The following is a 15,062-nucleotide window of genomic DNA, read 5'->3' as shown; positions in this document are numbered from 1 at the left end:
GCATGTCTGAAATGTGCAATCCATGTTCCTGCTGTTGCTAAATATAGTTATAGGTGAATAGGGAATTATGTAGATCATAATGAGTTTCAATCTGATGTGAAAATATCGGGCAGTTCCTGTATGTAATAAAGGAGAGGAAAAATGAAATGACTGCTATTGATCGTCATAGCTTCAAATAAAGTGCTGGTTTTAGCGAGTGTTTACTAGTGTTGCCTTCCTTTCTGTGTCTTTATTTTCTTGCAGGGTTTGGTCGGGGAGAAGTATGGCAGCATTCGCGTTCCAGGCGAGGTGGAATCGGCCGAGTTTGAAATGATTCTAGATGCGGCAGTGGAAGCGGGTCTGGATACACGGCTCCTGGAGGAGTGGTACTGCCGGGATGAAAACTCGGTGCCACCGGCTTACTACCTCAAACCCAAAGCTGAGATGCTGAAAAATTATCAGAACTCAGTAAGGAGGATTGGATATTGTAGACATTTGTGACATTTATATTTGTAATGGGATGTTGAATGGATATTACCTGATGTCACCTAGCACACACACTAGTGTTAGTTAAAACATTTGTATTAGTACAAATAGGATAACTTAAAATACTTGGAGATCAAGATTAGGCATGGACAACCAACAACTTCTCTCTTGTATTGTATTCCAATGTAGATAAGTCTATGTTCATATTGGATGGACTGTACACTGGGATGCCAGTTTATTAATTACACATGCAGCCTTCTTAAAAGCAAGCATTCACCTTCTTAAAGAGGCATTGGACCAGCAAGTTGTTGCAGAAATGATTTCTTGACACAGTTGCTGAAAACCACTGCTGCCAAATTCAACAGAATTAAGATCCAAGCAGTGCACATGCTACTAAAGCAGTGAATACTACCATGCTTCTAGAATCATTCAGTAACAACATATGCCTTTGAGAACTTTAGAAATGAAGAAAGGATTTTATTGTGATTGACTTTAAACTAGTACTTTGGGAAAAATCATCCTACAATTAATAACAAGATGAGTCTTAGATGAGAGCTTAAAGATTTCTGAAAGAATGGGTAAGAATGGTAAGAAAAGCATTATAAAATAATGATAGAGTTTAACCCTACCCTCAGAAATATTATTTATTTGTGTTATTATTATTTTTTTTCCCAAAGTACTGGTTTAAAGTAGAACACAATACAATAGATATCTGCAGCTTGTATCTGCACACAGCTTGTTTTTTGCCTATGAGATTCCTTTATGAGTGCTATACACTAATTCCATTTTTAATTCATGTTGCTGGTGATTTACAACAGGTTAAACTCAATGCGCTGCACATGCTGTGTTTAAATTGAGCCACTCCTGACTTATTTAGCTGCATGCTGCCGTTCCATCAGAATATGGTAGCCAGATGAACACAGGACAGAACAGTTATCTGGGTGTACCAAGTGATCAAAAAGACAAAATTCTGCTGTTCTATGTTACCGTTTTAGTCGAAGTCACTTATCAGACATTGAGTTTAATGGGCTGCATTTTCCAAAGATCATGTTGTGTGTTGATGTGATCAGATTAAATTAGCTTCACCATTTTATAATGCCTTTCTTACCATTGGTGCCTCATTCTTTCAGAAATCTTTAAGTTCTTATCTAAGACTCATCTTGTTATAGTCTTTCCTTAAAGGTTTCATCCCTAAAGTTTTGTATTTATATTAATAGCTTTCATTTTTCGTTTAATTTATGTTGTCTGCCTGATTAAATCCACTCACTGACATGTTACATGAAGTAAAACAACTAACATTATTGGAGTGTACAATTTTGTGTCATAGTGTCTATTTGCACGGGTTTTTATGTCCTTTCTTGATGAATGTTGAACCATAATCCTGAGGAATTTAACAACCATTTTGCACCACTTTATTTTACTTGAATTACTTCATGTTGATTTTACTCAAAGAGAAATCTTCTGAATTATGCATTTAGTGTTCCCTAGAGAGGCCGTACAGACAAATTTGAAGCCAGCCTCTGAGACGTTTCCTGTAAATGTCACAATGTGCTAGACCAGTGGCTGAGGACCTCTCAGAAATTGCCTGACCCAAGAGAGCAAGCTGCTTGCCTGCAGGGGAGTTTATTAGGCTCATAAATTCAGTGTCTTTCATTAAACCTTAGTAAGAGCACAGGATCTAGCACTTGCTTGCTTTTTTCTGATGTTCAGGTTTTTCTCTCTCTATTTTATTTACTGTCTTTTTCTTGAACATGCATTAACCTACACAAATTATTTCATTTTTCCATCTTTTTAATCTTATTTTCATCTGTTTCTTTAATACTCAAACGGTCAGTTAAAAAACTCACACAGCTAGACCATATCATGGCATGTGTCACACACACTGTAGTTTGTATGTTGTGTTAAGGGTGGTCTCTGTGAGGCTTTGTGGCTCTGCTGGACTAAAATGAGAAAAACAGCAGGGTTTGAATTTCATCCTGTATTCAGAAAAAAAAGATCTGGCCCAATGTAACCTGCCCCCTCCTTCTATCACTCACTTCTCCCTTTCTCTCACTTCAAGTGCTTTGGAAATCAGACAAAACACATCATATATAATGCTTTTTAACAAGGAGTATTTTATATCGAGGATGGGTTAAGCTTTATTTTTAACCAGAGAAATAGAAAAGGAATCAACCAACACAGTTTAGATATAAATATTCTTAGAAACTTAGTAATTTTCTTTGAACACTGGCAGATCATTGACCAATGACTCTTTTCTCCCTCCAACAGATGGAGTCGAGCAGTGTTGCGAAGGCCAAAAATGCTAAGGCTTGGAGAGCAGTCTCTGAAGAGATCAAGACGATCTTCAGAACTGCCGTGCTACAACTACAAGAGAAAGGAACAATGAAAAGTGCCCAGGCCAAAAAATTTCTTTGTTCGGGTATGTGACGGATGAATTCTACATCTGTGAAAATCTGTGGCAGTTTGAGGTGGTTCGAAACTCTAGTTTTGAAACTCACTCTTTTCCTCTATTGAAATTTGATAAATACTTCAAAGCAAAATGAATAAGTCATATCTTGAACTAAATATGCTTTGAATTAAAGCTTATATAACCTTGTGTTATGATGCTTAGTAATATGCGTACTGAATCCAATTAAATCTTTTGTGGAGTTAATATTCAATCTATGTTAGTGGCCACAAGCCAGACTATATTTTTCTCAGTTTGTTTAAAACGCGTTCAATATTCCAAAAGTGTGCATTCTTCAAAAATCGACGTTGCAAACTACAGAGCCAATCCCCTGTGCTGTACCGATTGTTTTTTTTTTACCTATAATTGCCAGTAACTACGGGACAAACGTAATCAATATCATAGCAGTACATTTCAGCACATTTTCTATGCACAAGGGAAATCTAATGGGACAATTTATAATTCTTACTTAACATTTAACTCCTCAAATGACCAGTAAGACTGTACAGTAAGGATGTGAGAGTGCAGCCTCCAAAATGATGCCTTTCCAAACCATTTTCATTCTCTCATCACCTCCTGAACAAAGCAAGCTTTGAGCTTGCGATACTAAGCTGACAGGGTTGGCAAGCTATCTGCGGTACTCTCTCTTTGGAAGACTTTGATAAGACGTTGCAATGATGGATTAAGTGATCATATCAAATATGTTTTTGCCTTAAAGGCAGCTTAAGGAAGCACAACTAATCGCATGCTAAAGACTGCCAAAAACACAGGCACATCATGGCTTTAGTGCAGTATTTTAGTGCAAAGTGATTAAAATATCAAACATTTCCAAAGCATGAATGAACAGTAATATTTCTTCTTTCATTTGCATAGCACTGGAGGATGAATTGGACTTTGCTTTAGGAAAACAGACAGCAGCTTTCCTGAAGAAGTGTGTGTGTTACATTCGCAAAATTTCCAACTTTGACCGCTTTGCCAAGATCCCAGACATGGCCCGCTACATGGACACTGTTCTGAGTGGAGATCGTGTCATGAGGAACCAGGAGGCCTATGAGCGGCTTCTGAAAGTCAGAGATGAGTTTATTCCAACAATAGTCGCAGCATCCAACCTCCGTGTCTATTCCTCAGTCACTCATTGCGACATGAAACTGGGATACTCCCAAGAGGTGGAGAGTCACTATGTGGAAGGGTTGTGTAAGCAGTTCTATGAGGACATGGTGGACATTATCCAAGCTACTGTCCAACAAAACTTTGACACGGAAACAGATGCACTGTACGACGAGATCATACAACATCTTTCGCTGTGCAAGACATTTTCCTCATTTTATGTGTATAAAAGTGAGGTTCTGGATATGGTGCAGGAATACCTGTACCCTTCGAAAGGGGCGAGGATATTGCCCCTAGTCGTCTATGGAGGTCCGTGTACCGGAAAGACGCTGTTGCTTGCTGAGGTAGCAAAACAGGTGAGAAAATTATCTGTACATATTACTGCATGTATATGTATGTGTGACTAATGGTATGTGTGACAGAGGTCTTAAAATGAATACCCTTCTTTTGTAGGACATTTGGAAAAGTACATGTAATTGAGTCATCTTAAAGATTGTTGTCTTAAGCTATTCAATGCCTCCATATTCAGTGAGCTCAATAATTAGAGACACAATATAATTTGATTAAGATGCATTGATTGTGATACATCATTACACTATCCATCTATCATTCCTTTTTTCCCCACTCCAGACAATTGTATTGTAATCTTTCAAGCTGCCTGTTGTTGCAGTAACAATTGCATAAATACCAATAAACAAAAAGTGGTTGGTTTTATTATAGGCTTTTCCCAGAAACAGAAAATTCTAGGTTCAATTATCACAAAAATCACCAGAATCTCAAGGCCACATGCCCATGCGGCAATTCATATTCTTATGAAACAAAACTCATGTATAACTGGTACATACATACATTTTCTAGTAAGAGAAGTAATGCAAGTGATTCATTGCTATGCGGTATTTATAACTGGCATAAAGTCTAAAACATTAATGACAAATCAAAGTAGTGCATTTAGTTAATAATCAGGTCTAAGCAAAACAAACAGCAAATTTCCACTCTTGGCCAGCCTAAACACAGCAAGAGATTGCTTAGCAGCTGACCACAAAAGGTTCCACTATGCATTTATTTGCCTTTTGCTCCCAGGAAATTCTTTTTTTTTTTTCTCTCACTCAATTTTGCATTTCTAAGCATTGTCATCTAAATAAAATGGCAATAAGTAATTGTGGAAATATATACAATGTTCCAGTTGTCGTTATTTATTTATTATATTTGAATTCTAGCAAATAGCCATGGTAATAACAAGATAAATTGCAAGATTGTTTTTCTGATTATATGTTCTATTTTTTTCACAGTTCATACTATTTATGATTTTGAGAATGGTCAATCCCTGTAGCTACAAAGAAAGGTCACACAAGTTGTGCAATTTCAGAGTCATGCTTCACTGGCCAAGTCCATTTGTGTATACAAGAAATTTGATTGTCGGGTTCTCCAAAGAAGGAAGTTGGTAGTTGAGTTCTCTCCAGGATCACATACATTATATTAAATTACAAAGATATAATAGACCCAAACAACTTTGTCACCTTACAACAAAACAAAAGGCAAGCCTAGTTTTACAAGAGTTGATGGCATCGAAAATGTTGCCCTTCGTTTTAAAAAAGGTGGTACTGTAAATCACAAAATAGATGGCTAAATGCAGAAAGCATATTCATATTTTCAACAACATAACAATAAATGTGGATATGCCTAGTATATGGTTATAAACACATTCAAGAAACAGTACACCCTCACACTTCTTAAAATAAATTATTAACTACAATTATATGTCAAGCATGGGCACAACCTTATGAAATTAGACAAATTTTAGCTACATTTCCAAGTCAGCGGAAGTCAGCTTATTATAAAAACGGCAGTTACATACTATAATCATTTACAACTTGATACTTAGCGTTATTTAAATGTGACTAACATTAGACGGCTAGTTAGCAAAGCGCAGAACATTCATTCAAGTTACTAAATGGCATGAGTTAAATATGACCCATATGTAGCTACTAATGCATTCATGCCACTGTGCCTGGAGGTGGGAAAAAATGGTGGGTGTATTTTTATGTGTATTTCGCAGAATGTCTCTGGTATCACTCACTGCTTGCTAGCTAAGGGTAGCTAATTTGAAATTCAGGTAGTGTGACTCCTGTCACATTTCAAAATGAGTCAGTCATTGTGCCAAAATGCTTCTTCAAGGTCGGCTGCTAAACAGTCTGGCAAAAATCATAAACAATTATTGTAGAAAATAACACAGACAGCAGGTTTATTGAGGAATATTTATAATAATTATAAAAAGAAATATGGAAAGAATGGGTGGGAAATTATGCTTTAATGCTCTTTTTCAGGCTGTGGAGGTGAATACAGTGAGGAAAATAAGTATTTGAACACCCTGCTATTTTGCAAGTTCTCCCACTTAGAAGAGTTAGTTAGAGGGGTCTGAAATTGTCATCGTAGGTGCATGTCCACTGTGAGAGACATCCAGAAATCACAATATATGATTTTTTAACTATTTATTTGTATGATACAGCTGCAAATAAGTATTTAAACACCTGAGAAAGTCAATGTTAATATTTGGTACAGTAGCCTTTGTTTGCAATTACAGAGGTCGAACGTTTCCTGTAGTTTTTCACCAGGTTTGCACACACTGCAGGAGGGATTTTGGCCCACTCCTCCACACAGATCTTCTCTAGATCAGTCAGGTTTCTGGCCTGTCGCTGAGAAACACGGAGTTTGAGGTTCCTCCAAAGATTCTCTATTTGGTTTAGGTCTGGAGACTGGCTAGGCCATGCCAGAACCTTGAAATGCTTCTTACAGAGCCACTCCTTGGTTATTCTGGCTGTGTGCTTCGGGTCATTGTCATGTTGGAAGACCCAGCCTCGACCCATCTTTAATGCTCTAACTGAGGGAAGGAGGTTGTTCCCCAAAATCTCGCAATACAAGGCCCCGGTCATCCTCTCCTTAATACAGTGCAGTCGCCCTGCCCCATGTGCAGAAAATCACCCCCAAAGCATGATGCTACCACCCCCATGCTTCACAGTAGGGATGGTGTTCTTGGGATGGTACTCATCATTCTTCCTCCTCCAAACACGTTTAGTGGAATTATGATCCAAAAGTTCTATTTTGGTCTCATCTGACCACATGACTTTCTCCCATGACTCCTCTGGATCATCCAAATGGTCATTGGCAAACGTGCCAAAGATGTGCCTGGACATGTGCTGGTTTAAGCAGGGGAACCTTCCGTGCCATGCATGATTTCAAACCATGACGTCTTAGTGTATTACCAACAGTAACCTTGGAAACGGTGGTCCCAGCTCTTTTCAGGTCATTGACCAGCTCCTCCCGTGTAGTTCTGGGCTGATTTCTCACCTTCCTTAGGATCATTGAGACCCCACGAGGTGAGATCTTGCATGGAGCCCCAGTCCGAGGGAGATTGACAGTCATGTTTAGCTTCTTCCATTTTCTAATCATTACTCCAACAGTGGACCTTTTTTCACCAAGCTGCTTGGCAATTTCCCCGTAGCCCTTTCCAGCCTTGTGGAGGTGTACAATTTTGTCTCTAGTGTCTTTGGACAGCTCTTTGGTCTTGGCCATGTTAGTAGTTGGATTCTTACTGATTGTATGGGGTGGACAGTTGTCTTTATGCAGCTAACGACCTCAAACAGGTGCATCTAATTTAGGATAATAAATGTAGTGGAGGTGGACATTTTAAAGGCAGACTAACAGGTCTTTGAGGGTCAGAATTCTAGCTGATAGACAGGTGTTCAAATACTTATTTGCAGCTGTATCATACAAATAAATAGTTTAAAAATCATATATTGTGATTTCTGGATTTTTTTTTTATAGATTCTGTCTCTCACAGTGGACATGCACCTACGATGACAATTTCAGACCCCTCCATGATCTCTAAGTGGGAGAACTTGCAAAATAGCAGGGTGGTCAAATACTTATTTTCCTAACTGTAGGTCATTGGGGGAACAGCTCCTGTGGTAGGGTGAAGTTTCTTAACTGTATCAGGAAATACATCCATTGCTGAACTTTTTTCTGGTGCTTATGTGTTCAAAAACTTTCCGGTCAGTGCAAAGAAAACATTTACAAGCCTGCTTTACAGGTCTTTACCTTCCTTGATACATTTTTGCTGTAGTGCTGAAGTTTCTGTCTGTATGTGAGCAGTTTATTGGATTTTTGACAGTTTTCCAAGGATATGTTTAAAACTACCAAAAATAATGACAACAGAGTCTGAGTGGTTTTTTGCTTTATAGTTATCATGGTTATCTAATTAGCCAGGTGGCACAGAGCCTCACATTGCCTAGGGTGGAATACACACTCCAACAAAAATAACTGAGTGAAATCCTGCAGCGAATATATGGTTTGCAGTTAATGAAGAAGGATTCCAGGTATTGGCAACAATACTTCTTCTACACTGTGCCACTAGTTACCAAGCTTCATTAATATAGAAACAGGTTCCACTGCCCCGGGGACAGCTAAGTGTTCTTAACCACTCTTCGTGGTGACATCCCAGTAAACACATTGAACTGTCTGGAGTGGTGGCACAAAGATGCATTTCAGTGAAACAAAGAGCAGCAGAGACTGAAAAGTCTTTACTGATCAGCAGTAATTTATCCATTTGGTTGCTAAGCAATCTGAGTTTTGTCAGACATATGCTGGGCAGCAGAACATGAAAACCCCCTACACACATCAACATTTTCTGCACCTAGTTGCAGCTTCACTGATTAGAATGTGCAGTCTTTTGCAGGTAGCAGAAAGTCACATGAATTTCCCTTCAAATAAATATCTTTAAAGTCATTTGGTACCCTGATCCTTTTGAACATTAGATCCATTGAACCAGAACAAATTTGTAACAATCAAGTGTGTATGAACCGGATACATGTGATTTCTATTTTCTGAATGCCACAACTAGACCAGCAAAATGAGCATGTATGAAAACCAAATCTGAATATGCATATTTATTCCTGGTTTAATTTTGATTTATAGTTTTACATTAAAGAATTAAGTCATCAACTGAATAAAGGATATAATACTTACCATAAATAATTTGTGTTTAAAAAAAACAGAATAACCAATCATTTCCTTGGTTCTTTTTCTAGGCATACTCGTGGCTTCAAAAAGAAATGGGGCCAGAAACAGATCCTGTCATCATTGTTCGCTTCCTTGGTTCCTCTGACCTCTCTACAGACCTCCGGAACCTCCTCCAAAGTATTTGCGAGCAGATTGCCATAAACTACCGCTGTCTAATCCACTACCTACCAAACAAGATTGAAGAGATGAGAGAATTGTTGATTAACCTTCTGGGAGAGTCATCTTTCCATCGACCCCTAGTGATCATACTAGATTCCTTGGAACAGCTGTCAGAAGCAGATGAGGCACGTAAGCTGTGGTGGTTGCCTATCCACCTTCCTTGCACAGTCCGCATTGTGGTTTCAACTTTGCCAAACAAACACGGGATACTACAGAAATTACGTTGCCTGATTCATGATGAAGATTGCTATTTAGAATTGGCACAAAGAGACCGTAAAGCATGTAGCCAGACACTCAAACAGCAACTTCTGAGTGTCAAAAGAAAAGTAACCTCAGGCCAACAAATATATGTAAATGAAGCACTGGCTAAATGCACACTGCCCATGTTTGTCAACCTCATTTATCGTGAGGTGGTTCATTGGCGTTCACACAAAGATGTTGATGAAAAGTCCCTTTGTTCAACAGTACATGAGAGCATAGAACATCTTTTAATTTCTATTGAAAATAAGTTGGGGTCCCACTTTGTCTTTCGCGCACTGGGATATATTACAATGGCACGTGTAGGGCTGACGGAGGTGGAACTAGAGGATATACTCTCTTTGGACAATAGTGTACTTGGAGACATCATGATCAGCTCAAATCTGAAGAGTCCACTGCGAATCCCCTACGATCTCATTGCTCAACTAAGAGAAGAACTGGAAGGTTACTTGGTGGAGCGTCAAGTTCGGAATGTAACTCTGATGGTGTGGGCAAACAGACATCTGCATCTTATTGCACAAAAGCTGTATCTAAGTAATGAAGAAGATGTGCATCAAATGCACAGCCTTTTAGCTGAATATTTTCTTGGGGTATGGGCAGGTGGTAGAAAGAAGATTTTCCACTGTGACAACAATCACTTTGCCTCATTAAATATCTCCCAGCATCGGAACCCTCACAACCAACAAAGCCTTCATGGCCATGACAAAGCCTCTGCTGACAAGCATTCTTATGATCGACAAACACCAGAACAACCATGGGTGTTCCAATGCAACTTACTTGAGCCAGACATTTTCTTTGTCAATCATAGAAAAATGACAGAACTGTTATTTCATTTGACAAGGAGTGGACGAACAGATGACCTCATGTTTGGTGTCATCATGAACTTCAGTTGGCTATATACAATGATAAAAATTGGACAATTTGACAAAGCATTGTCGGACATTGACCTGGCCTACACCTACTCACAAGAAAAGGAGCTCAAGTTTCTTGCAAGCACACTACGAAGTATAAAGGTCAAAGTCAACAAAAACCCTGCCTCACTGTCTGCTGAGCTTCAGCAAAGACTTCTTCCTGTGGTCACATCCCTTCCCAAACTCCGACATCTCCTACTAGAGTGTGACAAAGATGGACCAAAATACTGCTCTATAGTGCCACTACACTCTTCCATGGATGTTACATACAGTCCTGAGAGACTACCACTGTGCTCTAGTTACATGCAGATTGTTGAGATCCTACCAACCTTGGCTCCCAACATTGTAATTGCAGCTCTTGAGGATGGTTCAGTGAGTACATGGGATGTAGAGAGCAGACAGTTGCTGAGACAGATTGACACAGCAAAGTCAGTTGTGCTTGGTGTTAAGCTCACCACAGATGAGAAGTACCTTGTGGTTGCCACTACAAAAAACACACTACTAATTTATGACAACCATAAATCTTGTTTGTTGTCAGAGGTGGAAGTTAAAGGCTCAAAGCACTGTGGCATCACTGGTGGGGTGGCATTCATCAATGGATTCACCTTATCCAGCCCCCATGCCTTAGCTTGGCTGGAAGCCAGTAAAGATGTAAATGTGATTGACCTGCAGTATGGCTGGCCCTTATACCAGTTCCATTGCTGGTATGAAGTAACCTGTGTTGAATGCTCCCCAGATGGGATGTATGCTTTCTGTGGCCAGTATTTAAACACCACCACTGTATTCCACCTAGGAAGTGGGGAAAAGCTTGCGACAGTGACCTCTGAGTTTTCTGGTGGATTTGTGAAGTCAATCCTAGTTCTAGACACAATTCATCAGATGGTAATGATTGACAATGAAGGTAGTCTTTCTGTCTGGAACACCAAAGATATCACAAATCCCAGGCTTATGGAGGACTATGACTGCCGGGGGGATGATAGCGAGGTGGTAGGTATAGAATTATCTGAGGATCAGAAATCAGTACTTATTTGCAAAGCCAGAAGCATTGAGGTGCTTGACACCAAGCTTTGGAAGATGGTAGAGAAGTTTAAGGCCAAACGTAGTGAGAAATTTGTGGCTGCTGTTCTATCAAAGAATGGCCAAAGCATTGTAGCATCAATGGAAAATACTTCATCCATATTTGTTTGGAGAAGAGACAGTGGTCAATGTATGGCTAGTTTAATAGAGATATCAGGAGCCATTGTCAAGTTGATCAAATCAGCACACCATAACCTGCTTTTGTCTGTAGCAAGCAGTGGGGTTCTATCAATTTGGGACATTGATATCATAACAGCAATGTCGAACATTGACAAAACAGGGAAACGGATACAAAGTATACAGCTGCCAGGCAGAGAAGACTTTGTCTACACAATGGATGGGTCTGAAGCCGTCCATAAATGGAACTTCAGCACAGGTTTCATTGAGATAGTGTTTAAACATGAAGGCCTTGTGGAGAACTGTGTTCTCACCACATCTGGTGATCTTATGGTGACATCTGATGACAAATGTAGCCAATACATCTGGCAGACTGCCACAGGTGAAAATATCTTCCGGATCAATGGGCAAAAAATATCCCAACTTCTAATCACACATAATGACCAATTTGTGGTGTCTCTCTGTGAACAAAATGCCTCACGTGTCTGGAGGCTTGCAACTGGTCACAAAGTGTGCAACATCCTGGTAACCCTTCAGTATGCTCTCATTACCACAGCCAACACTTTCCTGGTTGGTACAACTAAGAACAAGCTGTTGGCTGTCAGCTTGTGGTCTGGCAGTGTGTCCAAGAAGTTTGTCTGTGATGATGGCATAACAATCATAAATTTTAAGCTGGTTCCAGACAGTCCAGACTATGTTGTCTTCATCACTTCCACAGAGACTGTTTTCATATGGAGTGTAGCTGATGAGTCTGTCTGCCGAAGGGTGCAGCTGCCAAGCAACTTCTTGAAGAACTTGGAAGACTTCCAAATCTCGCCAAATGGAAAGTTGGGAATTGTATCTAAAGGGGATGACAACATTAATGTTCTCGACCTCCACAGTGGTAAACTGCGCTTGGTCCATGCTGCAGGCATAATATGGAGGCAAAAGTTGTCAAGAGATGGTCGTTACTTGGTCCATATTTGTTTCGGAAATAGTGATGAGGACGATGATGCAGGTGTAGTTTCTAGTTTAATTGTCATGCGACTTGCAGATGGAAAGAGTATTGGTACCTGTTCTCTGTACAAAACACCAACCTACTTGTGCCTATCACAACGAGCACTGAACATTATTATTGGCTTTGAGGATGGTAGTATTGGGACCTACACAGTTGTGGACCGTGTGGATGCAGCCCTCAAAATCAAGATTGCCACCTCCAACAGCCGGCAGATTGTTAACAATGCTTCACAGAAAATACGCCCCAAGTGCAGCACCAATGCCTTCAAGACCATTGCTGATTGCATGTGGAGGGAGTCAACCGAAGTTTTCTCTCGAGATAGCCCCATCAATGTCTCGGACAGCGGGGAGCCTGAAACAACAACACCAACAAAAAAGGCTGAAATGCTACAATGAGAATTCTTCAGGAAGTAAATGGAACAGATAAATGGGACCAGATTTGGATGCAGTTGATACTTGTTTACAGCAACCTTGTGATTCAGTTGCACAAATCAGTCCTCTGGGTACTACACAGTTGACACTGGCCAATTACTATCACGCTGCAGTTGTGTTTAGTCAGATCACCGTCATTCTGTTATCCCTCATTTGGTGATTTGTCATACTATTTGTTACACACTTTGATATATTTCAAATTCATTGTTTTATTCAAATCAAGCCATAATATTACTTTATACAAAAACATAGAAATATTTATATATTTGTAGCCATAACACATATTTGCTTTTTATAAATGTTCAGTCATCGTCCTTTCAAACTGTATCAAAAATTCAACTTGTGTATGTGTGTACATATCTATTTTGGCTGCTGCAATTTGTGCAACTCCTTAACAAAGTTATGTTGTGCTTAATGCAATCAAAGAGAGTGCCTGGATTTTAAAAAGAATTTCTTATAAACACTAATGATTAAAAAGATGCAGGGAATTTCTAAAACAAAACCTTGATATAGATATTCATAAATACAATAAACATGCTACAATAAACAAACAATGAATATAAAATGTAATTTATTCAGAACTGTCATCAAAGCAGAATGATTTCAGGAAAATTCTATATTATTAAGGCTGTTTTTTTTTTTTTTATGTTACCGCATTTATTGTATCAAACACAGTAAAAAAAAAAAATCTCTAGCTGAACCTCTTGCATATTGTTAGTTGGAATATACTGTTACTGAGTATTTAACATCGTGTGTAGCATCTGACAAGGAGTATAAACGCCTTAAAAAAGTGGTGTCATAAGTTATGCCAAGTTTAGTTTTTTGCTGTTTTTCATGTCATTAGCAAGGCATTGTGGGAACCCGTTATAGTAGAAAAATGAATATCTAGTATTTTCATGTTATTGATGACTTACATAGAAATGTATAGATGTATGTATTTACAAAACAAGGTTGTGACAAGCCAGTTTTGAGGGGTTGCACTTTATTAGGAACAGTTATTAATAACATATGGTATTTCAAGAACACAGTGACACAAACTTTCATCTTCAAACTGTTAGTTAAGTATGGCTAATCTTCTTCTTCGTATGGCTAATGAAGATTTTAATTCTACCTTTGGTTAAGGGTATATTCTGGCATGCTTAATAAAATGATCAGCCGTGCCCCATCACCTCCATAACTTCAAGGGCTATTCCGACAAATTGTATGTTTACTTCTGAAACTGTTGAGAAATAGGCCCATTTACAAAAATACCTGTAGCATCCTTCAGGGTTCTCCCCTCGAAGTATACATTTACAAAACATTCAAAATATTATATACAGTATAATAAAAGTGTGCCAAAGTTGTTCCTTTCTTGTATCACTTTATTTCTTTACAAATGAAATATGCTTTGTGACTTAATTGAACTCTATTCCTTATGGGTCTATTGTACCACCCAGTGTGACTTGCGTAAAAAAACAAAACAAAAAAAAACATACATATATATATATATATATATATATATATTACCTTTTGCAAACAACCTTCGATAAGCCCACGTTGTCCTGAAATCCCAGAGAATATCCCAATTTGTCACTTCAAGAGCAGAATGTGGCATATTGTATGTTATGTGACATGAATGACTTCATTATATACATGTTTGCAGAACATGGTGGCATACTGGCAATGAATGTGTTTATTGTATTGTTTGTATAGTCAGCACTGCAATCCCTGTTTAGAGATTTATATATTTTCATAAATGTTGTACTTACATTTTGTTACAAAGTTGTTTTAAAAAAAAAGATGAAAACTTATGTCGGAAGCAATATAAAATAGTGTGTATGCCTTGTTTGTATAAAATTTTAATGTAATAAAATGGTTCTCTTTTTGCCTCCTATTTAGGTTCTTTTTTCCAATTCCAATTTCTAGATAATTGTAATAATCTCACTAGAAACACAATGTGTGATATAATTGGATTTGTGGCAATGAGCAGCCAAAAAGCACATTCATATTTTCAGAATACTGGGCAAGTGCCACATTTC

The 15,062-nt window shown here is 38.6% G+C and overlaps 1 protein-coding gene across 5 annotated transcripts in view; it reads left to right on the top strand.

Annotated features, from left to right (window-relative positions):
- nwd2 (NACHT and WD repeat domain containing 2) overlaps positions 1–14,385 on the top strand; it is a 52,525-nt gene extending 38,140 nt beyond the window's left edge. For all 5 annotated transcript variants that reach the window (XM_083541226.1, XM_083541227.1, XM_083541224.1 and 2 more), the window contains 4 exons: positions 244–447; positions 2,734–2,884; positions 3,785–4,374; positions 9,103–14,385. In XM_083541226.1, coding sequence (XP_083397352.1) covers positions 244–447; positions 2,734–2,884; positions 3,785–4,374; positions 9,103–13,008 — 4,851 coding nt within the window. In that variant the 3' untranslated portion in view covers positions 13,009–14,385. The remainder of the gene's footprint in view (positions 1–243; positions 448–2,733; positions 2,885–3,784; positions 4,375–9,102) is intronic.
- Positions 14,386–15,062: the final 677 nt, after the last annotated feature.

The sequence above is a fragment of the Silurus aristotelis genome (genome assembly GCF_946808225.1).
Source record: "Silurus aristotelis genome assembly, chromosome: 5".
Taxonomy (NCBI): domain Eukaryota; kingdom Metazoa; phylum Chordata; class Actinopteri; order Siluriformes; family Siluridae; genus Silurus; species Silurus aristotelis.
This window is presented reverse-complemented; position numbering and strand designations above follow the sequence as displayed.